General features: G+C 32.7%; 1 protein-coding gene across 1 annotated transcript in view; it reads right to left on the bottom strand.

Annotated features, from left to right (window-relative positions):
• Window positions 1-21,562, bottom strand: part of DIAPH3 (diaphanous related formin 3) — a gene marked incomplete at its 3' end in the record, with an annotated part of 318,599 nt that overhangs the window by 225,436 nt on the left and 71,601 nt on the right. The window contains exons 11-13 of the mRNA XM_084235758.1: window positions 13,833-13,928; window positions 7,811-7,905; window positions 2,667-2,768 (exon numbers count right to left, since the gene is read on the bottom strand). Coding sequence (XP_084091884.1) covers window positions 2,667-2,768; window positions 7,811-7,905; window positions 13,833-13,928 — 293 coding nt within the window. The remainder of the gene's footprint in view (window positions 1-2,666; window positions 2,769-7,810; window positions 7,906-13,832; window positions 13,929-21,562) is intronic.

A 21,562-nucleotide genomic window follows, 5' to 3' on the forward strand; every position in this document is an offset into this window, starting at 1 on the left:
GAAAATTGTCAAACGTTGAAACTGAACATAGTGATATGGAAGAACAATACTGTAGGAAAAAATACACATACAGAGTTTTCAACATTTCCTCAATTTTCTACTTCTTCACCTAAATAACTATATTTTAAAGTCATAGTACCACACAAACTAGTACTTAAACTGTGCAAGAGTATCCACAATCAACAGATCATAAAGCACTGTTCAGATTGCCCATAGAAGATGTTTTTCACCAACATTACTCTTCCTCATTAAATTCCATCTGCAGTTAGTAATGACCTGGCATGAATGTGTGCATTCAAAGTCAAGTTTGAACTGACATCTCCTGAAAAGGAAATGGTCTGTCTCTGTCTTAAAACTGTAACCTCTCACACTAGTATTTAGGAATCTAATATACTTTAACTTTTGGATGCTTATGAGTAACTGCTTGCAAATTGATGTGAACTATAGATTCTTCAAAAAGGGCATGACTTGTCTATTTTAAATACATTGAAAATATCTGAAAGTTTGAACTCATTTTTCTGTGACAACCACTAAGACTTGGGAATTGCTTTAAATTGCTTCTGTGATGTTATGCAACATAAAAAAGTCACTAACATTTCATATAAACTTGAAAGTATTTCAGATTTATACATTATAATTGTACATTTTATAATGTACATATTTAATGTACAATTATAAAATTATAATTTTACATCCTTATTTTCATTCAGGAATCAAAAAAAGATGAGAAAAAAATCAAGATTCTAAGTAGTCTGTTGCCGCGGACCAGCCCAGTAGTGGCGGGAGATCGAGACAATCTCAGGGTTGAATGAGAATGAGCAAAAGGTGATCGAAGGACTTAGGGCGAGGGACAAGAATGACACACAGACACACTCAAGGGAGAGTGAAAATATGAGTGCACTTTATTGTAGACAATCTTTTCTTTTTATACTTTTTTACAGTAATAGATAATAGTATATGGAAGACATAATGAATAAAGTAATAATAACAATGTGATCATAATTTAGATGTTCTAGAATGAATCTGCAGTAGGAAGATTAGAGTATGAAATGTTCTTGATTTATACCTGATTTTTTGATAAATAATAAGCAAGATGTAATGATAAGTGACACAATGTGCACGTATGCCTTGATAAATGATTAACTATATGCTATGCAAAAACAATGAAGCAATTACTGTAAAAAAGTATAAAAAGAAAAGATTGTCTACAATAAAGTGCACTCAAATTTTCACTCTCCCTTGAGTGTGTCTGTGTGTCATTCTTGTCCCTCGCCCTAAGTCCTTCGATCACCTTTTGCTCATTCTCATTCAACCCTGAGATTGTCTCGATCTCCCGCCACTGCTGGGCTGGTCCGCGGCAGTCTGTGATTTTTTTTTTTGAGAATACTTCAGTAGTATTTAGAATTTTAAGCAGGTTCTCCCCCTTTTGAGGGGGAGAAAAGTCTATGAATGGGGGAGGTGGTGGTTGAAAATTAAATGAAAATTCTCCCCTATCCTTATTATTCTCATATAAAGGCAATGCAGATAAAGCATCAAATAGTTATCAAGTGATCAGGTAGAACCATATAAAGCAAACAAGAACAGAATGAAATAAAAATAAGAGGAGAAAAGATTTGAAAGAATTGGATAAAAGCATAAAAATAATTTTTGTTTTATAAAAGTCAATGAGTCAAAAAGTTTTATAATGCAAATTTTCAAATCAAATAGAGAGTCCTTTGTTTCTCCTGTGGTCTATTCAAAGAAGTTTTTCCTTTTTTTTTTTTTCCTTTTTTTGGTGGAGTGGTGGGGAAAAGTGGGCTAATGCAGAGTCAGGAAGTTTAAGAGTAAATGCTAACAAAATGCAAAATATGGTGTACAGATACACTCCTTTAGTAAGTATATCCAGTTTTTCAAAATGATAGCAAATACAATCCCAGTATGGCCATATTCATGATACTATAAAAGGAAAAATAAATAAAAGGAAATTTATAAAAGGAAATAAAAGGAAAAATATAGTATATAAAAATATGAAACACTACTTTAAACTATTTCATGATGACTGAGTACAACCAACCTCCAAAATAATTTCATGGTAAGAGAAAAGAGTAGGAAAAAAAAACTTGATGAAAAGCTTAATTTTAAGTTGCCACACAGCTAATATATAACACTGGCAAGTATTTTCACCTCTTCAGAGCCCAGTTTCTATAAAATAGGAGTTGGAACAGATGATTTTTTAAAAACATTGATTTTTTTTTTAATCCTCATTACTAAGAAAGACTTTATTTCTAATTTCAGAGTTGAAAATATGAAATGAACTGAATTGATGTTTGTAACCAGAAACTAAAGCTGATCTTGCAATATGTGGGAATACAATTCTCAAGAATAAGTCAATCTGTCTAGTCTTAAGGACTAGCTTTCATTTACATTTTGACATTCAATTGAGAACATTAAAAAAAATACGTTTATACTTTGTAAAGTCCTTTGGGCTTCACTGACAGACTTTCACTATATACTTCAAAACAAGATAATGTTTCATGAATATCCTTTGTTTAAAAATAAAGGCATAATGAATATTAAATGTTTGTGAATAATAATGATGTAAAACGGCTGGACATTGACTTTCCCCTGTTTTACAAAATATAAAAAATTCCTCAAAAGAAAGATTAACACTGAAAAACAGTACTTACCACAACAGCAAACTGCTCGGGTTCACATAAGTTGTTATAATCATTCTTGAACTGAGACAATGAATTTAATTGGTCTTGAACAGGAAGATGCTTTATTAAGTTCTAAAAATTAAAACCAAAAATAAAAAATCTTCACTAAATGTGCTTCTTAAATTCTAAGAAAGTTAATTTTTAATAAAACTACAGAAAGGAAAGCAATGAAGAAGTTAATCTTTAGTTTTATTTCTAGGTAACCTCCCTTATACTAAGCCTTCTCCAGCTACATTTCCTGTTTCTTAAAAGCAGTCAATTTTCCTTTCCTCTATCCCAGTGTCATTATATATTCAAATCAAGCACTACTGAATGTTTATTTGATTAGCTATATAATTGAGAAAGAAGAACTCAACCTATACCAAAGGAACAGCTTTCTCACCTGGATAAATGTGATCAATTACATTTCAGCTTTAGGGAATTAAATGTCAGAAATTTCAAGCAAAGCCAAACATATTTTAACACTTCACTCAGGGAGATAAAAGAAATCACATTGCTACTAAAAGGTAAGGGAAAGAATAGAAAGGAAATCAGGGGAATTTATGACAGTGCTTGCAAGATTTAACCAATATGATTACAGTTTTAATAATAAAAATGAAGCTATTTCTGAAACAAAGACAAAGTAACTTTTCTGATGTGAAAGAAAATCTGAAAAGGCACTGAAGACACAGGATGATAGGGCCTCCCCGGTGGCGCAGCGGTTGAGCGCTGGGTTGCGAAGCTGCCCGCAGCCCCTGCGGCGCCGGTTCAATCCCTGGCTGCTCCCCAGCCACGGGAGGAGGGTCCCACATGGCGCGCAGACCTCTCCTGCCGCCAGCTGCTCCCCTCAGCAGTGTACTTCGGTCCTTCTGCCTGCTCTGCTCTCCGCTCTGGCTCTGGTGAATTCTCTCACCCTCCCGCGCTTCTGACTGTACCCAGTGCATGTATAAACAAAACAAACAAATAAAACATGCCTCTATTAAAAAAAAAAATTAAAAAAAAAGACACAGGATGATAAACTTTGCAGAAAAGCATACAAGGAGAATCTTTAGGAATTATGGTGCTCATGGCTATAACTGGCCTTTACCTAAATGGTCTGTAGTCCAAAACCACAGACTCATTTGATTGTTTTAGTTCCTTTGTGTAAGAATAAACTTTCCCAAGTCACACAACAGACAAAAGAAACACTCCCAATGGAGATGACCAAGGGAATCCATCTAGTTATGCCTTCCTGTCAGAACATAAATGATTAAACATTCCTTTGTACAAAATCTACATAAATCCTCTGTTTCAAAATATAATTGTCTATAATAGCATTATGTTAGTTAAAATTAAGAAAAAAGTGATTGGTGCTCATAATTCCCAATTATAACATCCATGTATTCTGTAAAAGCCCAAAGTCAAGTAGAAATTATAATTAGGCCTATATCATGCTATATATATTTATGGTGACAAAAATTCCCCAAAGGTGTTATTAGTTAAAACTGCTGGAAAATAATATAAATCAAAGTAGTTACAGCAAATAGCAAGTTTTTGACTCACTGTATACCTTTCACAAAAACTTGGTTGGCCAAAAACAAACAAAAAGTAGCAATTTAAGATCATCTCTAGGAAAAAAATCACTACTAATACTATCAAACTGAAAAAAAAAAAACAAACCTATAAAAGCCTATGATTTTCTCCCATAAATAGAAGTTACTCTTATAATTGCCTTAGACCAAAGACATGCTTATTTGTATGCATGTTTTAAAAATCTCTGACAGCTGGATTGTTTGAGTTACATCAAGTTTCTAAAACTGTTCAGCACTCTTTCAGATGATCAAATTACCTTGGATATTTTTAGTTAACATGAATTAAATTTTAATCTTTCATTTGAAATTTATTAATTTTTTCAAAATTATTTTTGCTTCCTAAAGTAATTACTATGATTTGTAAGAGTATACAGCTCCAAATTTCCTCTCTCCCTGTACTGTATTTCCCATCCCTTCATATAAGCTAACCTCATAAACTCCTCACAGTTGCCCCCACCCACACAGCTTTTCTCTTGCAACTCAGGGAATTATTACTGCCAGAATAATTGCCCTTCACTGCATTGCTCACACTATGCTCTGCCCTTTTCTGCCTGCACATCTTATCCCCCACTTTCAAGTACCTTTACTTCTGTACATATACACACCTAGTGCACCCCTAACACAATAACTGGTTCTAAAGCAAACATAATGAAACCATTTGTATCTTGTATTAAAATTATATTTGTAAACATCATCTCCCTTGTCAAAATATAAATTCAAAGAAGGTAGTCTACTTCTGATTGAGCCTAACACTTGTGCTGCATATGATGGGCACCACAAAATATTTGCTAAATGAATGAATGAAAGACTGATGAAACAAAGGTAAATGGATAAAGAATGAGACAGAAAAATGATGTTAAAAACAACACACTACTGACATCTTGTTTTATATGAATAAACAACTAGATCTACCAAAATAAAATGATGACAGAGAATAAAGCCTACCAAAATGATGATTATCACAAAGTAATACATTTTCCATGTTCTATTTAAGCAGGCAGTTCTTCCACTTTGAAACTAGGAATATATTTGTAAGCATAAAAATAAGACTTCAAATAGAATGACTTAACTTTCTGATGAATATGAGGCAGACTTTGTATTTAGTGAATAAGTGTGGTAGGCAGAATAGGGCCTATACCCCAAAGGGTCCAGAAACTGTAAAAGTTTTAGATTGTGACAAAGGAATTAGGTTCCAGATGGAATTAAGGTTGTCATCAGTGGATCTCAAAGTAAGGAGCTTATCTTGGATTATTAGGGTATTCTGAATATCACAAGGGCCCAAAATAGAAGGAGACAGAACAATAGAGAGCTGTGACTATGAAAGAAAGGAACAGAGAAATGCAATATTGCTGTTTTGGACCTGAAGGAAGGTACCCATTAGCCAATGAATGTGGGCAGCCATGAGAAGCTAGGAAAGACAAAGAGAGATATTTTTCTCAAAAGCCTAAAAAAAAAAAAAAAAAAAAAAAAAAAGCCAATTCTAGCAACATTTTCACTTTAGCACAGGAAGGTTCATGTCAGGCAGAAATGTAAGATAACTTTGTGTTACTTTAATACGCTAAATTTGTAGTAAGTTGTTACAGTGCAATAGAAATCTGTGTTATTTTAATCTAATAAATTTGTAGTAAGATGTTACAGTAGCAATGGAAACTGGATATATTTATTTATGGAACTGAATGTTCTTTGAACATAAGGTAAAACGTACAAATATTTTTTTCCCACTTCTATCCAACAAGCCACATGATTATCCAAAACATACATGCAATCAAGAATGCATTATAAAAATAACAATAATATATTAAATAAGACAACTTTCTTTAAGGAACTTGGAATCTAATCGTAACAGCAAAGGCACATACACAGACAGTAATAATAAAGACAAAAAGCTAGCAAAAAGAAAGCACTAGAGAAAAAGTTACTTAGAAGTTGCTAAATTAGTTAATGAGATTCACAGGTACACCACACAAATCAGTAAAGAGGTTACATTACCACTGCATTGAGAAGAAAAGCTAGCAGGCATTAACAAATGTTGGCAAAGATGTGGAGAAAAAAGAACTCTCCTACACTGCTGGTGGGAATGAAAACCTGTCCAACCACCATGGAAAGCAATGTGGAGCTTCCTCAAACTACAAAAAATGGAGCTACCATAAGACCCAGCAATTCCACTGATAGGAATCTACCCAAAGACATAAAAACATGAATTTAAAAGGATACTTGCACCCCTATGTTTATTGCAGCACTATTTACTATAGGTAAGATACGTAAACAACACATATGCCCAAAAATAGATGACTAGATCAAGAAGATGTGCTATATACACACAATGGAATACCATTCCCCAATCAAAAAAGATAAACTATGCCATTTGCAGCAACATGGACAGAGCTTGAAGGGATCATGCTCAGTGAAATAAACCAGAAGGAAAAAGAAAAATATTGAATGGTTTCATTTATAGGAAGAATATAGGGGAGCCAAATAAGGCATCAGGAAAAAAAAAAATAATAATAAAACTAGAAGGCAACCATAAATAAAAGATATTCTGCAAGGGAGGGGAAGAAAAAATATCAAAACAGAGGAGAGAAGAGCACAAGGACTATGGCAGTGGTTCCCAGGTAAACTACTAGTGGGAATTTTATGGGCAATACACATTTATGTAAAAGATATAAATAAAAAAAAATTTAAAAAGAGGAGAAAAGACAGGAGAGGCAAAACCAAGAACAACTTCTAACGTTACCACTTAGTGATGGATTAAAATAGCTAGACTGCTTTTATTCAATTGTTGACACAAGTAATTTATGGCTTATTTTTGTTAAAAAAAAAATCATTTTCCTAAATACATCAGTTTTGAAAATTAAATATAGTAAATATAGTAAACTGAGAATATCACTGTCTCACTGATTATGATTTCATACTCCAACTAATTACGATTTCATACTCCATTCTATCAAGATATGCATTAATGATGACTCATGTGGGATTAGCAAGTAACTTTGCTAACATATACACATTCATTAAAAATTACTGCACGTAGAAACCATTTAAAAAATCACCCAGCCTTCTGAATGAATGCAGAAAACTGTGCAAACTCTAGTATTCATAGGAGCAATATGACTCAATAAGAGAGTTAATAAAGGTAACCCTAATGAATAAAACACTCCCAAAATCTATTGTGCCAAGTAATATTGCAAATTTTGACACTTAAGTCTAAGGGGGGGAAAAAAAACATTCTAAAAGAAGCATACAAAAAATTTGCAGGACTGAAATGTAACAAAAAAAAAAAACAAACCCAAATACATGAAAATTAAACAATTTGCCTTTCAGAAACAGTCATTTAAAATAATTGAAATGTAATCATTTTGATAGCATTATACTTAGTTTGCAGTTAAGAGAAGATGCAGAGTTTTATCTCCAGGCAATGCAGAAATCATGCTAAAGCTAATTATGCAGCAATGATTTTCCAGTTGGATGATTTGGTTTAAGAATTTTGCTTCACTTACAGATTTCTATTTAATGAGAAGCTTGCAATGAAATATTGGAATGGAAGCTCTCTGCCAGTTTGTTTACCTGAATCATAGACTCTGCCAAATGTGTTTCATCCACTTCCAATATCATCCTTTTGATTTCCTCATATGGCACCCGAAAAGAGCTCAGGAAGATTGCTAAGAGGGTAAATAAAAAGTTCATAATGAATAAGACTTTGAAACACAGTTCTATCTATAAAATTAATTTTAAAATGAGAGATTTTAAACATTTAATAAAATATTGTGGAAGAAATTTCATTAGCAACTTTTATACTTGTCTCCAGATTTAGAACTTGCAAGTTTAAATAACATTCCTACATTATTACACTGGTTCTGAGGTTGATTTTTAGTGCTAAGTTATTAGCCTAACATAGGAATGGTAAAGTTTTTCAGGTGATCAAAAAACTGATATCTGCAAATACATTAGAAAAATATCACACTGTAATGCCAAAAAATGTGAAAAAAATGAAAAGACTCTCAAGCCCCAACATGTGCAAGTATTTGTTCAAAATGTGTTATTATTTTGTATTATATCTCCCATTCCTTCCTAATTCAGGAAAAAATATTTTAAAACTGCTAAGCAATGCAGTAACACTTTTGCAAGTTATAATAACATATCATTGTTCAAAAATATTATAGACAATATGCCAGAAAAATGCCCTTTGCACGTAACTGAACCTTAAATATCCAATATTAGAAAACAAATTTTCATGGAAAACTGTTTAAATGGATTAGATGGAATAATGTTATTACTAAAAATTCCAATAATATTTATGCTTTTCTTAACATCTCATATATTTATTGTTAAAACATAATGATCTTCTGAAAAGCTAGTGAGGTATATAAGGATATTTCATAGCATTAGATTTTGTTCATTTGCTCTTCCTTCCTTTTTCTATGGTTTCTTCTCACCAGTGATAGATGTCACTCACGTATTGAACATACTCAAAATTTGTCACCAATACAAAATTATTCTATATACTCAATTTATGCCATTTATACACACACACACACACACACACATTTTCATGTAGAGACATTTTTTTCTAGATTTTCACAAGACTCAAAAAAACAAGATAGGCTTCTTTCTTGGATTGAGGCTATATTTCAGATTCCTGAGGACATAATGTATCATTTACAAATGAATAACAAGGGCACCATCTGTGTTCTTAAAACAAGCTTCATTCACACATTTCTAAACTCTAACAGTCATAAATGTGGAATAATAGTACTAGAAACTATGGATGAGTATAATTCTTAATATTCCAACAAATAAGGTAGAATAATGGGTATAAATAATATCTGACAACAAAAAGAAAACACTAATGATAAAGCACTTAGAACAATTAAAGCAAGGAAGCTGAGAGACAAACCTTCCTCAAATGTCAGCACATTTTCCTTCTTTGATTATTGTACCATGAAATCCAAATAGGAAAATGGGCAAAATCTATTTAAACTCAATTAAAAGACTAAGAATATACAACAAATACATATGCAAACACGCACAAATATATGTTAAACCTCAGGAGTAAGCCAATTGAGAAGAACTACTGATACACACACCTCTACACATGTACACACACTTCAAATTTACTAAGATTAACAGAATCCTTGAAATTACTGATTTTATTTTCTCCCAGGATTTCTGTTTTCCTTCCATTTCACAACACCTTTAATATTCATTAAAAGTAAGATTGAATATATATTTCACTCTGAGAACAATAAATTCCACTCCAGAAACCTAGTGTGTGGATACAACAGCAAAACATATAAAAGGTTGTAATGTTAAGTACAAAGGTTCAAAGGATAAGAATTACTCTGGAAAGGAACCCAGTGATTGAGAAAGAAGTGGTAGTTGTATACTTCGGACATTTTGACAATGTAGAGAGACGACCCTGAAATGTCTAAAGAAAGATACACTTAACCTTAATCTTAATGTATTTCTGAGGTATCCTGAAAAGAAGGAAAGTAGAAATTCTGGGAGAAAATTAAATAATTATTTAAAGAATGAAAAGAAAAGATTAAGTCATTCAGCAGGGAAAAACAAATGAAATTAACAGAAAGAAAAATGAAGTTTTAGGGGGAAAAAAGTAGAATTTTAGAAGTCATTAACAATTTATAATAAATTACAAATTCAGCTTATGAATTAGATATCAGATAAAACTGAAAATGAAAGGAGAAAAAGAAACTATATAAACTACAACACAAAGACAAAGAGGTAAAAAAAATACTAAGAGATACAATAGATGAGAAAGGATACAGTAAAAATTACCAGTTGGAGTCCCAAATGGAAATCAAAAAAGAGAGAAAGAAAGCAGCATATCTGAAGAGAAAATATCAGAATTTTCCAGAATTAGAGACACAAATCATTAGATCAAAGTGGTTCTATAAATTACAAACACAATAAAAATTCTAAAAGTCACACTAGATCCTTGTAAAGCTAGACATTTAGTGAAGTCATAGAGTAGAAATGCTCATGGACTGATACTGAAAGAGTAAAAACATGGAGCTGGTATATTCATAGAGTAGGAGGTTACTCTACTTTTTTGCAAATTTTTTCTAGAAAAGGCCAAATAGTAAGTATTTTAGGTTCTTTTGTTTTCATGGTAACAAAATATAAGCATGAAAAAAAAAACATTTTCAGTGAATTCTTTGAGTCCTTCCAACAACTTGTCAAACTTAGGAGTGATATAAGGGACCCCAAACTTGTAACTGTTGTCAGAAGGAAAGGAGGCCTTGCAGACACCCTAATTTTGCTGATTAAAAAAAGTGCAATCTTATTTATACATGATGTAAATAATAACAAGAATACAAAAGATATAATGAATTAATATAGTAAATAATACATGAAGATTACATGTTAACAGAAGAATTTACTTTGCAGATGAACATAATTTAGACCTTTATGCCTTTGACATTTAATTGATCCACTATTTTCAGAATTATTCCAAAATTAAAATAGCACACAAATTAAAAACATTTACAAAGAAAAAACTAAGGTGTCTTTACAGTTTATGAATAAATGGATTTTTGGAAAACATGCGTTATCTAAAAGTAAAAAAAGTACAGCAAAATGAAAATAGCCTAATAACACACAATTCGGAAGACAAACACAGACCTTATTTAAATACTTTAAAGTTACTGAGAATTGCAGACTCAGTGAAAACCTCCAAAAGACCTAATAAAATGAATCTTTTTACTAACATGCATCTTATCCTTCAAATTGTGATTACATAGACCCCAGTAGGAAACCCTGAGTCCTGTGAAAAAGTGTGAAGTGTGCAGATTTTACAACCAGTCATACATGTTTTCTGTAAGGGAACTGATAAATATATAAACTTTTATATTAATTTGTAGATTCCAAGTTCCTCCCTTTACAGCTCTGATATACACTCTGATACATACTCAAGAAATCTGGTCAAATATATGAATCTTGTAAAACTCCTTCTCTTGATACTAGAATGACCAGAATTCTGACTTTACTATCTTATATTTTCATTATTTTTTGTTGATATAATATTAGTATACAACACTGCATATGATTTTGGAGTATCTTCAAGTGTGCTTTAACATACCACCATCAAAGCACCCAGAATCCTCCACCATAGTCCACTATGCTGAGTCCAGAGTCTTTACCAAAACCTTTATGAACTCAAAATATGAGAAGCCTAATCCACCCTTAAATTATTAAGTTACTAAATAAGTGAATTATACATCTTTTTTTTCAAAATTCAATACATATTTTAATTAAATTATCTTAGATAATTTCATTATTACAAGATTCTTTTCAGCATTCACTATCTCAAAAGTCTGAATTTCATAGACAAAATCAAGCTGTGAATCGGACTGTAATTAGAGTAAAGAGTATGGATACAAAGACTTCTTAAAGCTTAAATCATAACACTCACTACACTCAGAGAGGGCAAGAATAATCCTAAAATGGATGACTTCGTATAATGACATGGTACAAATTTTGGAGCTTTAGATCTTATATTTTAAAACATGTTTGATAATTAAATGACATATAGTCATTTATACACACACACACACACACACACACCCCTCTAGCAAAAGCAAACAAGATTAGTGTCTTTCTCTATGATAATGTGATTTTGTTATCTCTCAGTAGGAATAGATTTACCTTACACCTATTGGCTATTTTCAAAATGAACTTCACAAGTCATTCAACTGCTATAACCACCTAAAATGTCAATACAACTACCTATATGATAGGGTGGCAGCAAGAATTCAAGGGTCACATGCAGAAGTGGCACATAGAGGTAATCAATAATTCTTAACAATTGTAATAAAATTCGAAATCCTACTTATACCTTTTCTGTAACATAAATAAATAGTACCCAAAAAATCCTGCCCCTAAAAGGCAACTATTCAACTTTGATACAGATATTTAGGTCAACTTATCATGGCTGACCCCTCTAAAGAAATTCTACTTAAAGTGATATTTCTTCAGGGTCCCTAACAAGGTTATTAAGAATCAAGACTATCAATTTGTAAAACAGGTCAAAATGGACATTTTTCAAGAACTTTTAACTGAGACAATGTTCTTTTAACTAAGACAATGTTCCTTTAGGGAGAAAAATTCCCTGAAACATGCACATCAAGTAACAATTTCCCAAAGTTTCAGTGGTGTAAGTACAAAAAGAAAATTCCAATTCACAAAACCTGCTCACCACATATCAGAAAGACGCTGCTCTGTTACTTCAGACCCTTGCATCAAGATGATGGACGCCATTCTGACTGTCACTCCAAGGTCAGGGGAAAGAGCACTAAAGGTTCTCACACCAGCAATTAAATGTCCCCACAAAAAAAGTGACCTTGCTGCCATTGACTCAAATAAGCGGCAAGGCAACATCTCACCTCAAAGAAACAAATGTGCAATTAACTCATGCCCAGAAATAGAGTTATATTTTGGCCCATAGCATTGATGTCCACACACTATCCCTAAGGAAGTTGGCAAAGTCTTCCAGCACAGAAAAGAGAATCTTCCTACACAGTTAGCATGAAAAGAGGAGATGCCAAAGCTTTCATAAAAGAATGCTACTTTTCAAATGTATGGTGAAGAATAGAATTGGACTTTTAATGGTGAACTGAATGATGATTTTTAATGATGCACAACTGAAACTGATATAATGTTACAATGCAATGTTACTTCAATTTAAAAAAATGTCAACTTTGCACTGTGTACACACTGCTTCCAAGATAACTTTGTTCTTCCTCTCATGGAAGAATTATTTTGTTCTAATACTTGCTGAAAGCTCACAGGAGGTACACAGTAATTGAGAGGCAGACTAAAAGACATGTTAACTCTTCATGCCTCTAGCACCAACACATTATATCCACATTAATTCCTACTTGCAACATCAAGAAGTAATATATAAGGATCATATTATCTCAGTTACCGAGCAGAACTGTCTTTGATTCATATAAGATGTAGTTAGAACTGACTTAGAAACAAAACTATTTGCCCTTTGCTATCACAGTAATTCAGTCAGAAGGACTATTCAATACTAAGTATTTAGCTCCCGTAACACCAATTAAATGTAAAATATTTCCAGACGGTACTTTTGAGGAATGCTTTGAACTATAGATGGAATAATGGAATTTATTTTACTCATCAACCTTATTTTCATTAATATACTGACCTCCTTTGTATGTATCGAGCATCAGAAATAAAAAAAATTCAGAGCTATATAAAATATAATCCACTTCCAGTTTTTGCAAAATATTTATCACCTAAGATCCTTAATTCTTTATTTTTATAATTATAAGGGGGGATTTTAAGGGATAACTTTCTTTTCAGTTATGGGAAATACATTTTCATTCTAAATCCATTTTTTAGCCTTTATTTTTTAAATATGCATTAATCTTTTGAAAAACCTAAGTCAATACTTTGCCTAAGGGAAATGAGTTATCATTGAATTTATTATGCTAATAGCAAAATTAATATAACACGAAATGAAAAAGAAGTCATAAAGAAAATGAATTTAGAAGAACCACCTCCGATGTGTTTTGCTAAGTTAATAAAATCGAAATCTGATACTTACAAAGGTTCTGGGCAATTTTAGAATCTAGAAATTTAAGTTCTTTAATTTTTTTCTTAAGAGCTTTCTTTTCTTCAAAATCTTCCTCTTCTCTTCTCTCTGTAAAACCAAGGATAGATTCATGTTAGGTGCAGTTAGGCCTTCAACTGCAAAAGAACAGGATGTAAACTGTTTATCGTCAAAGAATATAAAAATAATCTAAATATTTTAAATCACATAGTTACAAAAATAATAATAGACTAAATTGGTTCATATAAACACCAATGACCCTTGCACTAGAAAAATACTAAGAGTAAATATGTGAAGGTCTAATGGGAAAAACAAAAATGAAATTGACGTGTACTACAGAAACCAACACAATTAGTTGTAAGAATAAGTACAATTGGTTCATTTGAACAGTATATAGGACACAATTACAAGAATAAATACACTTAATTACATTTAGGGTAGGTTAAGAAATTAAATCTAAGAGTATTAAATTAAAAGAAACACAACTGTTTTAGGGGCCTCCCTGGTGGCTCAGGGGTTAAAGTCTCAATGAGATCAAGCTGTCATGAGCCTCTGCTGCATGAGTTCTATCCCCAATCCCTGACCAGGTAGCTGACCCACATGGCACAGCTGACCTTTCCTGTTTCACCTGCTGCTCCCCTCAGCAGTGTATTTCAGTAGATCTGCCTGTTTTGCTCCCCACTCTGTCTCTGGTGAATCCTTTCACTGGTCTACATCCCAATTCTTGTATGCATATAAATAAAATAAATCTTACAAAAAAAAAATCTGTTTTATGTTTGATATACCTCATAACTGGAAGAGTGTTTGCAATTTGCTTTCTAAATCTGTGAAAAAAGTCAGTGTGATAATCAACTTATTTTATCTGGATGTTTCAAAAATCAACAAATGAGTTGATCTTTATGTTTATAGTGAAAGAGAATAAACACATCATGCAAAACAATAACATATGACCTATAGTTACAACACAGTATATGATCAAGGTTAACAGCTATAACAAAGTGACCACCATCTTATCTTTCCTCTCCTGTGTCACTGGTTATCTTAAAAAATTAACATATTGATAATGAAAATCAATTGAACAAGGTATTTTTAGTTAGAAACACAAATAAGAAATGTTTGGGAAAAAATAACTTTAAAAAGTACCTCTATACTATAGATATATATGAGGCACTTGGTATATTAGAAAAGCATATTTTAATTCATGCTTTGGCATACAGAATGAGGTAGGAAATTAATTTTATAATTTTCAGAATATTAACTAGTTATTTGCATCATTTTATAAATAATCAACCATCTTTCTCAGCTGATCTTACATTATACTTTTTCTTATATTTGTTTTTCTGAATTTCTAATTGTGCCCCATTGTTCTATATATTATTCTTATGCTGCTAACATTCTGTTTAAGCATTGAAGATGTATTCTATTGTTTGGCTTTTCAAATTATTTTTCTTCCTTTCTAAGTTTCCTTCATTTACTCAGTCATTTATTTTCCCATAAACGTAGAGAAATGTAAGAGTTCCAAAAATAAAATCTATTTGAATTGTAATGCATTTGCAAATGTATTCAAGGCAGTGTGATATGCTGACAACTTTCCAATCATAAATATATGACATGTGGCTATATAATAATTCAACTTAATACAGTATTCTTCATAAACAACCTATATAATTATTGTTAATGTTAGGTGTTATAAGGATACCTAAAGTATACTCACAAGTATTGATGGAGGGAAAGGGGGGGGATTGGTTAACTGTACATTTCCCTACTATACTTTATAATTAAATGCTACTAGAGTACAGAAATTTTTATGAACTTTGCTTAGATGGTTTATAATCAGCCACTTATTTAATCTTTCATTCAAATAGGAAATCCTTATTAAGCACCAGCTAAAAGGAACAAGGCATCAGAGATACAGTGCTAATAGAGAGCTCCTGGTTTCATAGAATTTCAGTACCAATAGAGGTGATTACAAATTGAATTGCCATTCAATTATAGTACATAGATACAGTTGTGATGATTTGGCAGGAAACATGGGAGAATTAAAGAGGAGTGCTATATATCCTACTTGCCAGTCTTTATGGAATAAATGATAGCTAAGTCAAGGGTTGGAAGAGGAAAGGAATTTTCCAGGTGAGAAGGTTTCGGGGTAGGAAGGAAGAAAACTAGAAAATAAAAGGATAAATATTTAGAGATCTAAAAGTATAAGAACCGAAAGGGGACAGAACATGAGAATTGTAATAGCAGTAAATGCTGACTAGGAATAAGTGACACAGGATGAATCAGGCACCAGATTGTTCAAGACATTTTGAATTAGGTTAAGATGTTTGGATGTTATTCTCAGAGCAATGAGGAGCCACTGAGTATTTAAGACAGAGACATTGGTAAGATTGAGAGGCATTGGGAAGACTGCATTTCAGAAGGTCAGACTATTTATGGTGAACTGAAAGAATAGCAAAGGCAATGGTACAACAGTGAGACAGAAGGAAGGACAACCACTAGGATGGAAGAAAGGAGTGAATTTCAAAAGGAGAAGCCTGACTCCTGTATTCCAGACTTGAATATCCAGCTGCCTATTCTCAGCAACTCTATTTGGTTGTCAAATATATACTTTCAACTTAACATGTATAAAGTCTCTCTCACACACACACATATGCACACGCTTGCACACAGACAGCATTCCTTACTTCACATAATATAAACGCTCCTGTTGCAACTGTTCAAGTCTAAAAGCGTGAAGTTATCTGTTTTTATATAGCCCTCAAAACCATATCTAATCCATCAGTGAATATAGTCAATGCTAACTTCAAAATATTCACTAAAATAAGCACTCCTCACCACCTAACTCACTGGTACTACTCCCCTGCTGATGGCTACTGTCTTTTCTCATCCAGATCACAAATGCTTTTCCATTTCTAGATTTGAACAACAGCATTCTCTTTACCACAATGAGGCAGAAGAGACCTGCTAATCTCAATGGACAAAACTCCATTTACTGGTTTATACAGAACCACAACCACCACCCACCCAATCAGTATTCCCGATTACTATCACTTTTAATACCGCCTCCAAAGCATTTACTTTTTTATATATCAAGGTCTGTCTTTCCCCATTAGAAAGTATGTTCCTCAACAGTGGAAAATTTGTTCATCATTGTATTGTTAACACCAAGAACAAGACCTGGAAGACAGCAGGTGCTCAATAAATGTCTGTTGGATACATATGGCTGTTTGTTTTTATGTCTGTATGAACCTCCAGACTAAGGGAGAAAGGAGGAGACACATAAATGATTATGTCCTCTAGTTAATTCAGAGGCATTTAAGCTAGTCCAGTTATAAACACATTTAATTTGGGGGGTTCTCGTACATCCACATGATCATGCACATGGGGCAGCTGGAAGTATAAAGTGAAGAGAAATCTGAAATGGTTCTACTAGTTATTCTATTAATGTTAGAGGGATTCCAGGCACCAGGAAAAAAAAAAAAAAAAAACATGTCTCATTTCCAGTATTTAAGCCTTTCCTTTGTTATACTGGTTAAAATATTCAGATGCAGGCTACTACAAAGTACATTAGTGCACTTGTTTTCCATATCTTGACCAAACGGTGACTTTCCACAATTTAGAAAATACATACATTTCATTTTCTTTTTTGCCCAAGAAAGCAGCAGATTCTTTTTTAAAATCAGTTTGTTTCTCAACACCAGTATCCTTTCACATGCTGAAATATTTTCAAGTATACCTAAAGAAAAAAGTCAAAGAAACTAGCAACCTTAAATTTTAAATATTTACTGAACATCTCAGATGCCACACTGCACACTGAACACATTCTGCAACACTTTCCTACATGGATCTCAGAATAGTTCCACTGCTGCTATGACTACTCACATCATCATTAGGAGAAAAGCATTGCGAGAGGTAAGTAAAGTAACAGATCTGATAAAAGAATTAAGATCATCAGACTTTGACTCCAATATTCTCATAAGTTATGAAATATGGCAGTTGTTACATTTAAAAAAAGTTACTAATCTTGACTACTTCAACTTCCAAATCGGAGACTTCATTTAAACAATTCTGCTTTTTCATAAAAATGATAAATTAGACTCTTACTGAGTCTAATGCATCAGTCTACCCAGACTGCAAGGAAATTATGGTTTTTTTCCTCTCTTCTCTGCTTCCATATAGTCAAAGGATGGTTGAGGGGAAATGAAAATGAAATGAGCAGAATATAGACAGAGGGATGAGAAGCAGCAGAGTTTTCTAGGAGGAAACAATAGGATTCAAAAGAAATCAAGGTAAAAATAAGCTTGTATTCATATGAAACCAGACAGTCTATTATCCAAATTGAATAATTTGGGTATAATCTTTCCTACTGAAAAATAATGAAAAGTGATTAAAAAAAAAAACAAGAAAATGGATTATTTCAAATCATTGAATATGTTTATGCAAAGGTCACTGATAAAGCAGGATTTACATGTTGTTAACATGACAAATGCATTAAAGAAGACTATGAATAAGGGAGTATATTTAGTAGGAATCAAGTTTTTACAAAAAGTCCTATTTCCATTACCCATGCTGATGATATCACTGTGAGATACCAGCAAAGAGAGAGTGCAGGTTCCTATAAGGACACCAGATTCCAACCAGATTCTGCATACTGACCCTGCCATCTATTAGACCATCAAGTGAACCCCACTGGGGTTTAAGTCCCTTTTCTATGATGTTAGGACACTGGTGCTCTAGGGGCAGCTGCCAATTGAAATGAGGTAATTACCACAGGTAACCCTCCCTCACCCCACAATGACTGAGAAGAAAGAGTAGAAATTCAGCGTCTAACCACAACTCAAAAGCTGAGAATAAAGCAGTTTGTAGATTCCCCCATCCACTGTGGAGCTTCTCTTCTAAAACAAGCACAAAATCCGCTAAAACACCAGATTTCCTAAAGTCATAATATGCAACTGTTACTCATAAAGTCAGATTATTAATGCCATCTATACTTGATCTAGCTTTTTGCCATTACAGGTCTGTGTTTAATCTTCCTAGAGATACTGTATACAACTGCATTTTTTCTGAGAAGATTAGTACTGTTCAAAAATGGTTCTGATCACTAACAGAGCATATGCCTCATTTTATAAGGGTTTTATGTCAGAATGAAGTCAGAGATGACAAAACTTTCTATGTTGCTAAGAGCCATGAACTGAAAAAGTCTTTTTTAATTAATTTTCTCTTTCCTCTTTTTCTATGTTCTAGGATTCAAAAATAGCTGCAAAATTATAGAAAGAATCTCCTTTCAAAATCTTTTCTTTTATACTAAATTTTCCATTAAAATCATAGTTCCATGATAAATGGTTATACATCTTATTACAGTTAATTTTCCATTATGTTCTAATAAGATTGATTAAGAATGTGACTTTAGGAATTCCACATAAATTTTATCACACCATTCCACCAATGCAAAAACAACAACAAAAAGCTAGAATTGCAGCTCTCAATGTATGAATGGCTAGGAGAGCCCAAAAGGTAATAAATACCCCAGTTTTCTGTTCCCATAGTTGAAGTATTTTAAAACAGTAAATGCTAGCAATAGTTTATTCTATTTTTGTTAGTGCTTCCTGGCTAAACGTATCTTATGACAATATGTATTTAAAATACCATGCATTTCAAATTTTTTCTGGTATTCATTTAGCACAAATGCTATGCAATTTTACGTTACATATTTATAATAAATTACCTTATGCTCATTAAATTGTTATTACTCTAGCCTTAAGAAGATGAAAGGAAGTATATCTGATTAAATAGACATTATCTAGGACACCGAGAAAAGCCACTAAAATCATCTCAACTGCAGAAACAAAGCAAGCATAAATTACTTATTATAAAGATGAAAACTGAGACAGTGCAATCTTCAAATGGGGTCAAAAGTGGGGTGTGGGGAGACATTTATAAACTAGAGATTACTCGCAACATTGTGGCTCTTTTCATTCCCTATTTCCTCAGAGGCTAGTGAAGACTATCAAAATTTGTAGTATCAAAATTTAGAAGCAGAACAGCTCTTGAATATCAAGTTTAACCAGCTCCATCTATTGAGGAGAAAACATAAGCACAACGAGTATGTCAGTTTCCCAAGGTCACATAAAGGACTCAGCTGTGACCAGATCCCACATGAGGGTTCTGATGAGTACACCACAGGCACAAAACAGCCTGGAGAACAGGGAATCCACAGATAAGAAATATAATGGCCTAGGTTGCATGCTCACAATTGATCACACTGTCTTGTTGTAGTTCTCTGGAAAAGTAAACAGGAAGGTGAAAGGACCAGGGAGAGTGAAGACAAATGCTTGGTCTCCTGAACACAACAAGCATGATTCAAAGCTATGATGGAGGACTATGTGTGGTGGGTGTGGTAACATATCTGAAGTAGTGTGATCCTATACTTCCAAATCACATACAGTGTTATAAACCAATGTCACCACAATAAAAATACATAAAAAGCTTTGGGTAGGAAAAAGAACAACTATCATTCCAAAGGAAAAATCAAAATTTCATCCATCACTACCATTCAAATGGTAGTTAAATTTGGATGAAGATCAGCTATTCAGCTATAAGTGTTTGAGAATATCAAGTGTCAGAATTTGAGACTAGGTAAGTAGTTGATAAAGGAAAACAGATTTCTGAGGGTTACTACTACTGGTGGTTGTGTAGGATAATATGGTTTCAAAAAAGATTTAAGCAGTTTGAAAGTATAAGATACAGAATAGATAGAAAAAAAATGAATCTTGGAAATCAATTATTTTTTGAATGGGTAATACCCCCTTGGCAAAAAATCAAAGTAAATGCTTTGATACTGAAAACTGTAACTGTATAAATAGTTTTAGTCTTATCTGATCTCTCATACTCAGTTTCAATATTTCTAGGCATATAAATGTAAAAAATACGCAGAAAATAACCAGATGAAAAGAACATTTTTCTGGTCACATATTAATATATGACTGCTATACTTAATCAGAGTGTTCTACTACCAAAATGATGTCTGTTTGGGAATTAAAGGCTAAGAATTATAGAAAGAAGAGTGGCTGGGAACCTAACAAAATTTTGTGAAACAGAGTATTTTAATTATAGCCATGAAAATAAATACAAATGTGGCAAATAAACATGCATTTTTTCTTTATGTAACATCCAATTTAATAGATAATATCACAAAACAAATAATCTAGGACTTTTCTCTACAACTCAAATCCTCCACAGATTGGGAGAAGTATTTCACTGTTTAACAAATCCTTAATTAAGGTTGTATCTAAAAATATTTTTATCATTACTACATGTACAAAAGAATTAAGAGATTATTGCCTATGGATTAAGGTAAAGGATTAGGACATAAATTCTATTGAAACATTTTAAAACATGTATTACAAATGATTTCCACATAGCTAACCTAAAAAATGTATTTCCCTCATCTCTATTCCTATGATCTAAACCCAATCAAGGTATTTCATAAAAACTGTTTGATCACTAAAGACCTCTGCAATCACAGAAATTAGCAATTTTGTTGATATCAAAAGTTTTCTAATACAAACTAAAAGAGCCACTTTCTTGAGACTCCCCTTATATGTAAACACATCTTCTTAACCAGATTTAGATAGGAGAAAAAATGAATTTAGTGGAAATAAAATAGCGAGACCTCTCACATTTACACAATCAACTCTTTAAACCAAACAAGCTATTTATCAGGA

Source organism: Talpa europaea (assembly GCF_964194135.1).
Source record: "Talpa europaea genome assembly, chromosome: 6".
NCBI lineage: Eukaryota > Metazoa > Chordata > Mammalia > Eulipotyphla > Talpidae > Talpa > Talpa europaea.